Raw genomic sequence first — 10,289 nt, 5'->3', positions numbered from 1 at the left:
ATATATTAGAAAAAAACTATTTAGTACAGTTGCACCCCCCCACCCCCAGTGGCACAGCGGTATGTCTGTGGTTTTGATACCCATGGTGGGCAGAGCACAGATAGCCCTTTGTGTAGCTTTGTGCTTAACTACAAAGAACAAATAGTATAGTTACTTTTCCTTCATTTCTGTAAACCAAACCTTGCATTGTATTTGATGAGTATCTGTGCTCCTGATACATTCACACTAACTAAATGTTTTGTATGGTTTGTTTGTTTATAGTTAATCACAAAGCTACATAAGTGGCAATCTGTGCTATGCTCCCCACAATTTTCAGCAGTGTGAATCCTCAGGATTATCACTGAGCCATTGAAAGGAGTTTTGTATGGAGATAAAAACACTAGCATAAAATTGGTTTGGAAAGAGTACCAATTTCAAGCTAAAATAAAAATTGTCAAATGAACATTTTATTGTAGTTGTACAGATGGTGAATAATAAATGATAAATTTAATAAATTATAAGCACTCTTTTTTATTACACTCAAACAGAAAATCATTGTGGAACTTCACACTGAACATATATATTATAGGTTGTAGGATAAACTTGTTAATTACCACAGAAAATTAAAGCTTTATTTTATTTCATTCAACGGTGATATCTAAAATTTGAATATTTTAATATTGAACAAATGGTTAATATTAATACATTGATGAACATACACAAAGAAATTAGTTGCATTTGATGTTTTATACATGTCTGCCACTTTGCAAAACATTATACTGTTAAAATGAAGGATTCATAAAACTTATGAACATTATTCAACCCTCAGTTATTTAACAATAAATTATTCAGAACCTACAGAAAATAAATCAGTGTTACTTTTGAAACTTAGTGTAACTCTTAAATATACAAAGAGTAGTAACATTCAGAAACTACTGAGAATGATCCATGGAAAGTAGGAATGTTAAAGTCATAACTTCTAGTTGCTTAAACAGTGGGGTGGTTGAAAATTTAAATCAAAGTATTCATGAAGTTGTTAATATTAGTGTAAGCTTCTAAATGTACTGTGGAAAAACTATATAGAGCTCTTCCTACCCTACTGTTGAAAATTCCCAATGAAAAGGTTAGTGTAAATCTTCCTAATGCACTATTGAAAAATTGCAGTGAAGGATCCATAAACTGGTGAATGTTAATGTAACACTTTATAATGTACTGAAAAGAAACTGCAGTGAAGGACACATTAACTTATGAATATTGGGGTAACTTTTCCCAATGTACTATTGAAAAACTGCAGTGAAGTATCTATGAAACTATGAATGTTAGTGTAACTTTTCCTAATGCACTGTTGAAAAACTGCAGTGAAAGATTCATGAAAATGTGTCTGTTAATGTAATTCTTGCCAATGCATTCTTGAACAACTGCAGAGAAGGATCCATGAACTTGTGAATGTTAGAGTAACTCTTCTTAAGTACTCTTGACAAACTGCATTGAACAAACAACGAACCTATGAATGTTTGTATATATTTTTCCAATGTATTGCTGAAAAAACTGCAATAAACTATCCATAAACTTGTGAATGCTAGTGTAACTCTTCTTAAGTACTCTTGAAAAACTGCAGGGAAGGATTCATGAATTTTTGTATGTTAGTGTAAGTTTTCCCAATGTACTTTTGAAAAACTGCAGTGAAGAATCCATAAACTTCTGAATGCAAGGATAACTCTTCCCAGGGTACTATTGAAAAACTGCAGTGAAGGATGCATGAACCTGTGAATGCTAGTGTAACTATTCCTAATGTACTGTTGAAAACTGCAGTGAAAAACATGTAAATATTAATGTATCTCTAACAAATGTACTGTTGAAAAATTCAAGTTAAGAATCCATAAACTTGTGAATGTTAGTGTAACTCTTCCTATTGTATTGTTGAAAAGCTGTGATGAAGGATACATGAACTTGTGGATATTAATGCAACTCTACCTAATTGGTAATGCACTGTTGACAAACTGTAGTGCAAGATCCATGAAATTGTGAATGTTAGTATAACTCTTGCTAATATACTTTTGGAAAACTGCAGTGAAGGACCTATGAAACTGAGAATGTTAGTTTTACTATTTTCATACATGAAGGATACATGAACTTGTGGATATTAATGCAACTCTACCTAATTGGTAATGCACTGTTGACAAACTGTAGTGCAAGATCCATGAAATTGTGAATGTTAGTATAACTCTTGCTAATATACTTTTGGAAAACTGCAGTGAAGGACCTATGAAACTGAGAATGTTAGTTTTACTATTTTCAATGTACTCTTTAGAAACAGCAGTAAATAATTAGTGAAGATATAAATGTTAGTGTAACTCTTCCAAATGCATTGGTGAAGAAACTGCAATAAAGAATCCATACACTTGTAAGTGTTCAGGTAACTTTCTAATATACTGTTGAAAAACTGCAGTAAAGGATCCATGAACATATGAATTTTAGTTTAACTTTTCCTAATGTATTTTTCAAAACTGCAGTGAAAGATCCATGAGCTTGTGAATGTTAGTTTAAAATTTCCTGATGTATTGTTCAAAATTGCAGTAAAGAATTCATGAACTATTTCTTCCTAATGTATTATTCAAAAAATGCAGTGAAGGATCCATGATCTTGCAACTGTTAATATAACTATATCTATTTCATAATGTACTGTTAAATAATTATAGTGAAGGATCCATAACCCTATGAATGTTAGTGTTACTCTTCCTAATGTATTGTTCAAAAACTGAAATGAAGGATTCATGATTTTTGAATGTTAGTGTAACTCTTCTTAAAGTATTGTTGAAAAAACTGCAAAGAAGAAACAATAAACTTGTGAATGTAACTCTACCTAATTGTATTGTACTGCTGAAAAACTACAGTGAAGGAACCATGAACCTGAGAATGTTAGTGTAAGCCTTACTATGTACTGTTGAAAAACTGCAGAGAAGGATCCATGAACTGCTGAATGTTAATGTAACAATTACCAATGTATTGTTGAATAAATTGCAGTGAAGAATCCATAAATTTGTGACTGTTAGAGTAAGTCTTTCTAATTCGTAACGTACTATTGAAAAACTGCAGTGAAAGATCCATCTGAATGTGAATGTTAGTTTAACTTTTCCCAATGAATTGATGGGAAACAGTAGTAAAGAATCCATAAACTCATGAATGTTTGTGTAACTATTTCCAGTGTGCTGTTAAAAAACTAAAGTAGAGGATCTATGAACATATGAATGTCAGTGCAATATTTTCCAATTTACTCTTGATAAAAAAGTAGTGAACAAACTATGAGCCTATAGATTTCAGCATATCTTTTCTCAAGGTATTGTTGAAAAAATTGCAACAAATGTACCATAAACTTGGAAATGTTAGTTCAACTCTTCTAAATGTACTGTTGAAAAACTACAGAGAAAGATTTGTGAAATTACAAATGTTAGTGTAACTCTTTCCAATGTGCTGTTGAAAGAGAGCAGTGAAGGATTTATGAAGCTGCAAATGTTATGGTAACTTTTCTCAATTTAGTGTTCAAAAACTGCAGTGAGATATTAATGAACTATTCAATATTAGTGTAATTTGTCTGAATGTGCTGTTGAAAAATTACAGTAAAGGATCTAAAAACCTGTGAATGTGAGAGGAACTCTTCTCAATGCAGTGTTAAAAAACTACAGTGAAGAATGAAGAATTTAATAACCTAGCCATCTCAAGATATGAGCCTTCCTTTATCATCCCTCAAGGGTCCTATCCCATCCTAACATTTTGTTTATCCTTAATGTATTTAAAGAAATCCTTACTGTTAATTTTTACATTTTCAGCCAACCTTTCTGATGTGATAATTTGCTGTTTGATTAACTTTCTCGATCTTCTATAATCTTCTAAATCTCCCATCATTTTAAATTTATGATGTTTTTCTTTAATTCTATCTCTTAATCTCTTGGTGAACCAACTTGGTTTTTTATTTGCAGCCACCCTTTTCTTTCTATAAGTAATATGTTTATCTGGAATATTTAAAAATTTTCTACATTTGGTCAGTGTTTCCAAATAACTCAGCTGCCCAATTCACAACAGATAATTCTTGTCACATCCCTTCAAAATCTGCTTTTTTAAAATTTGTAACCAAAATATCAATATTCCTTATCTCCATATGCAGCGAAACATTGAACCTAACAGAAGAATGATCACTTGCACCAAGATGTTCCCCAATTTCCACCCTCTCAGTCATTTCTATGAACCTGTGAATGTTAATGTATCTCTTCATTATGTAGTTTTGAAGAATCCAAGAACTATGAAATGTTAGCATAACTCTTTCCAATGTGCTGTAGAAAAACTACAGTAAAGGATCTACAAACCTGTAAATGTTAGAGTAACTCTTCTCAATGTAGTATTGATAACTGCAGTGAAGAACCCAAGAACTTGTGAATATTAGGGTAAATCTTCCAAATTGCTAATGTACTGTTGAAAAAGCACAGTGAAGGATCCATGAGCCTTTTAAAAGTTAGTGCTAATATGTAATACTTCCTAATGTTTTGTTCCAAACCTACAATTAAGAATCTATGAAATTCTGAATGTTAGTGTAATTCTTCCTAACTTACTGTTGAAAAATTGCAGAGAAAGGTTTATGAATGTTAGTGTATCTCTTTTAAATATGCTGTTGAAAAGCTGCAGTGAAGGATTTATGAATTTGTGAATATTAGAATAACTCTTGTCAATTTATTGTTGAAAAACTGCAAAGACGAATCGATAATCAGTAAATGTTACTGTATCATTTCCTAATGTACTGTTTAAACACTGTATATATGGATCTATGGACCTTTAAATGTTAGTGTGTCTCTTATCAATGTACTGTTTAAACACTGTATATATGGATCTATGAACCTTTAAATGTTAGTGTGTCTCTTTCCAATGTACTGTTTAAACACTGTATATATGGATCTATGAACCTTTAAATTTTAGTGTATCTCTTCTCAATGTACTGTTTAAACATTGTATATATGGATCTATGAACCTTTAAATGTTAGTGTATCTCTTATCAATGTACTCTTGAAAAACAGCAGTGAAAAACCACAAACCTGTGAATGTTAGTGTAATTCTTCCAAATTTGTGATGTACTGTTGTGAAAAATCCATGAACCTATCAATGTTAGTGTATATATTCCTATTATAGTTGAAAAATTGCAGTGAAGGATCCTTGAACCTGTGATTGTTAGTTTATCTCTTCCTAATGTACTCTTGAAAATCTGCAGTGATGAAACCATGAACCTTAAAACTTTTTAACGTTTGTTTAAGTCTTTCCTAATGTACTGTTAAAAAACTGCTGTGAAGAATCAGTAAGTTGTGAATGTTAATGTAAATCTTGCAGATGTGTTATTGAGAAACTGCAGTGAACCATCCATGAAAGTTATTGATCTATGTGTATCATCTAACTACTGCAAAAGTATGTTGTACATTTATACTCAATTTCCTCATTTCTTTTGGTTATCAATCATACTTTTTAAAACATCTTAATTTGAAAGGTTTTAAATGTGATTACATTCTTTGAATTTTTTAAACAAGTATTAAAAATGCTACAGGAGCAAACTTTCCCATTAATGATTATTTAGAAATTGAAATATGAGCTGGAATTGTAATGATTCAAAGTTTTAATATAAATAACCTTTTTATACTTATGAAACAGATTTTCTTAATTAACCAAGTAAAAAATTATATAATTTGAGTTGAACAATGTAATTTATGCAACAAAAAAAGTTTTATGGGCAAAAATAGTAGTAAAATAGTACTTTATCTACTCTTCAACGTAGAAGAAGAAAATGTCCAAACTCTAAAAATGGATTAGCCCAGAAAACCTATAGCTGAACAGTTACTTAAGTTAATATATAAAGTGAACACTGTATTTGAATAATCATAAAAAATACAATATATAATATTAAATATTAAGAAACAAATCTATGTGTACAGTGAACATACAAAAACTAACAGCCCCTCCCAAAACACGATCTTTAGGTTTTGCAACTATTACTTGAGTATTAAAAAAGTCTAAAATTTCATGTTATATTGATGTAAGTATAAACACTCAGTAAGGTCATGTATAAGCTTCCTTGTATTGTAATTATTTGTCAAACAGTAAAAATAGCTTACTTACTGAATGCTCACCAATCCTTAAAGAACTCTTCCTCTGAATTAGATCATGAACTGACTTAGCTAAAGCCTGAAAATAAGATTTAAGTGTGTTTGTACATACTCACAAAATTAAGACTTTGAAAATTAGAAATAGGCTTTAAGCTATGTGATATGAATTATAGTTTTAATATATTTACTTCTTATGACTGACCTTATTGCTAAGATTATCTGAGGATTTTCATGTGCTTTGTATAAAGTTATATATGTATATATAAGTGAAAAAGCCTAATACTATAATTTACATCAAGTGTATATAGATGATTAATTTAACACTATACAAAAAATGATGAAAAAATTAATACAGAAAAAAAATCAAAAGTGAAACTCAAAACAGTAATCAAAATTAGAAAGTTGATCATTATCCAAATACAAATATATCCATTATATTGCTAGTAATATGCATTAAACAAGAAAATTAAGAATTATACTGTTTGTCAAGAAAGCATAAAATATTTTCAAGGAAAGTGACTGTGTTAACAGCCCCCAAAATTATTGGGGGTATCCTGTCTACCAGGAGATAATTCAAGAAATATAGATGAAAAACAAGACATCTGGCAAGGAAGATCAAATAGGGGTTAGGTACATCCCAACACCTACTACCACCATGGGTGTCTGAAGGAGGGGCAAGGGAAAATGAGAAACATAATTATTTATTTATTCAGCATATGTATATGAATTTTTTATTCAGTTCACAAATTTATGCTACTTTGCGTAACGATACCCATGACTACCACTAACTAATAGTTTTAAATTATGATTTTATAAATATTTATATCAAAGATCTTTATTTTGGGTTAATTAAATTTAGAGTAAAATGGGCTCATTTTCAACTTTATAATAATATCATTCAAGTAAAGGATAAAAAAAAAGTAAAATCTTATATTTTGATAGAATTTAAGCATAAAGTTTATGATGTTAACATTTTTCTTACACTTAAAATGTATTTTTGATATGCTTTTACCTCCTCTCAAATAAAGCTATCTCGATCTTCTTCTGCCCTCTAAGCATTGCTAAAAATTTTAATTATCACCACACCAGTCTGAATACCCCAATTTTTGCACTATTTCTGAACATATGCATATCCTGTGACTACTTTCCACCAATAGTATTACACCACCTATATTGGTGCAGCTAACTCCCTCTGCTATTCCCACTTAATCTTCACTTTTGAGAATTGGCAGGCTCCAAAAGAAGAACATAAGGAGTGGAGAGGAAGGGTAGGAAGTACCTATATAAATTTTCAGTTTAAGAAAAATGTTAACTTATAATACAGTCTTACCTCCTCTCATACAAAGATAGAATCCCACATTGCAAAGGTGGGGGGAACTGTGTAGGTGCACAATATAGAAACCAAGCAGAAAGCAATCACCCAGAATGAATGGTTGTACTCTGAGATGAAAATGAAGCACACTTGTGAGGTACTACTCTTTGCCCATGAAATAGGAAATTATTCTCATACAGGCAGAAAAAAGGTTGTGCACAAGTAAAAATTGTTCTCTAGGTGCAATCCATAGTAAAATATAAACAGAATTAGTTATGTACATTCACAACCTCAACTGGATAGAAGAGGTCCCACAGCTCATTCTCAGCATTAGGAGGTTGAGGATAAAAAACAAATATATTGTAACATAATGAGATATATGGTAACATAAACATAGTGGTTAGTGCATGTGGACCATGTTGTATATACTCATCAATGCCAACCATAAGTAAACAGTGTGTTATATGTCAAGCAACCAGAATTACAAAGAGGAAGTTAGTTTTCAGCCGAAAGTGGACAAACTCTCAAAACAAACATAGGAGCAAGAAGTACAACAAACCAAACTTGGCATTGCCTCAACTCAACTATAAGAATGAGGCAATATTTGTAACTGGTATTACGAGTATAATTCATAAATAACTCAACTGTAAATGCAGGGAAAAAACATCCTTCATCCAGAATTATGAGGAGGAAATGAAACATTTGCTCAATCATAGGAACAGTGTACATATGTATGAAGTCCCCAAACTCAACTGTAAAGTAGAGAAATAACCCAGTATTATAAGGAGGATCCCGTGTAGCCTGGATCTGTTCCAACCTATATTTTATTTTGAAAGCTATCCACTTGGGAAAAAAAACATCCATGAGAAATGGAAGGAGGTAAACCAGCTTTGTCCTCTTTTCACTGAGTGGATAATCTTGAGCATGTATGGTAAAGCAAATTTCTAAACTCCCTCAGGAGGAAGCCTCTATGGTCTACCACCCCAGTGATTGGGAACCAGGAAGTGGTAAGGACTCCCTTGCTCCAATGGAAGAAAAATGGGGAAGTAAATGTGATGGGGAGTCCGGAGGAACATCACACCAGAGAAAGTGCAATGAGTGTCCACGATTTCCTATTTTCAAAAACAGACTGACCCAAATTTATTCAACCAAAGGGTCAGCAGGGATGGGCAGAAATCCCTTTCTGCTTTACTCATGAAATGAATGAGTGACAGTCCACCATTGAGTGAAACGTACTGATATATATATATATATATTTACCACTAGGTATGTTACCAATGGTCTTTAGGAAATATCCCATCTCTACAGTGAGAGTTATAGTGCAATCAGTAAATAGTGCAGGACTGAAGCAAAGCATACCTGACCAGGCAACATTTGCCACAGAGTGGGATTGAATTATCAGTGGTTAAAAGTAAGGTTGCTGAAAAATAAAAACATAAATGAAAGGAAGTGATAAGACTTACCCCAGTCAAAGGTGAATAGACAGGTGTAGAATTGCCACAGGAGGGAGACAATATCCACCAAAGGCAGATACAGGTTGTGCAGGTAATTAGCAACGAAGGTATTGGGAGTATTCCACATTCCAGTTTGGGCAATCTAGCTCCAACAGATGGCAAAGGCGAGAAGCCAAAAATATGGTGATATGACAAGAACAAATATTGTGGAAATGGCCACTTCCATGAATAAGTCCGAATACACCAACCTAATGAGTTCACAAATCCAACCAGTTAACATGACAGGGGATATATTATGGGAAATGGAAGGGTTTCAGGGAATAAAAGTCAGGAACTTAAACCTCGAAAAGTGGAAGAACATGCCACTCTAAGGAATGAACCAGACAAAGAAGCCAATCAAGATCGGAATGGGAGTACCAGTGGGAGATGGAAGTTAAGGAAATGGATGTAAAAGCCAAACAGCCTTCACAGGCAACATAAGTGTGAGGGAGGGCTATTTGGGACATAATATGCCATAATAGGAATGGTAGAGGATGCGGGTAACATTAAAGGCAGAAATATCTGATCAACCACGTCCACAAGCAAGGAGGAGAAGGAAATAGGTCTAGAGGGAGAGATGGTAGAGAATACATGAAGACACAGGTTCAAAGGGGGGATGGAAAAGGCATAAAGGACCACACTGAGATCTCAATCAGGCAAATGAAATGAACATGGAGGATACATGGCTTGAAATGAGTGGGAAAAGAAGGGAAATTTGTATGTATTTCTTCACAGACACAATGAACCTCCATGCTAAATTAATGTAGATCCAGCCACAGAGGGTGAAGTAGTGGAAAAAAATGCCCATAAAAACTGCAAAATTTAAAATTTGTATGTACCTCCGCATGGACTTACTGAACCTCCATAACAATTTCGGTGAAGATCCATTTATACCCTGCAATGAACAGACAACACGCTCTATTTTTATAAACTGTCTGGTGAATTAGGTTTTTTTTCATCTTCAGGTTCTTTTTCCTAATTCCTGTGATAGTTATTTAAATTAATAACATTGAGATTTATGTTGTATTATTTATTGTTACGACAGCGGAAGTCACGTGACGCTGGTAACACGTGATGAGATTCTCGAAGGATCATGAATTTTTCTGGCAACTCTAGTTTGTTCCAAGCGCCCTCTTTTTTTTTAGATATATATATGCCCTGCAAATAAAGCGAGGATAGAGTTGCATAGATAGATAGATTGAAGATAGAGAAAATTGAGTTAAGCGAACAGTAGGCACCTTAAGTAAAGTGTGTGAACCACTGTGATTTATAGCGTGTGTTATAAAGTTTAAAATGATGGCAAAAATTCTGCATATTACAAAGTTGTGTCAAGAAAGAATAAACTAGTTTTAATTAAGAAAGGACTTG

The 10,289-nt window shown here is 32.7% G+C and overlaps 1 protein-coding gene across 2 annotated transcripts in view; it reads right to left on the bottom strand.

Moving 5' to 3' along the window:
- LOC106460097 (FYVE, RhoGEF and PH domain-containing protein 4-like) overlaps positions 1-10,289 on the bottom strand; it is a 132,139-nt gene that overhangs the window by 11,604 nt on the left and 110,246 nt on the right. For both annotated transcript variants that reach the window (XM_013919779.2, XM_013919778.2), the window contains exon 12: positions 6,130-6,195. In XM_013919779.2, coding sequence (XP_013775233.1) covers positions 6,130-6,195 — 66 coding nt within the window. The remainder of the gene's footprint in view (positions 1-6,129; positions 6,196-10,289) is intronic.

This window comes from Limulus polyphemus, unplaced genomic scaffold (assembly GCF_000517525.1).
Source record: "Limulus polyphemus unplaced genomic scaffold, Limulus_polyphemus-2.1.2 Scaffold707, whole genome shotgun sequence".
In the NCBI taxonomy this organism is placed as follows: Eukaryota; Metazoa; Arthropoda; class Merostomata; order Xiphosura; family Limulidae; genus Limulus; species Limulus polyphemus.
The sequence above is the reverse complement of the archived record's forward strand: the minus strand, read 5'-3'. Positions and strand labels throughout refer to the sequence as shown.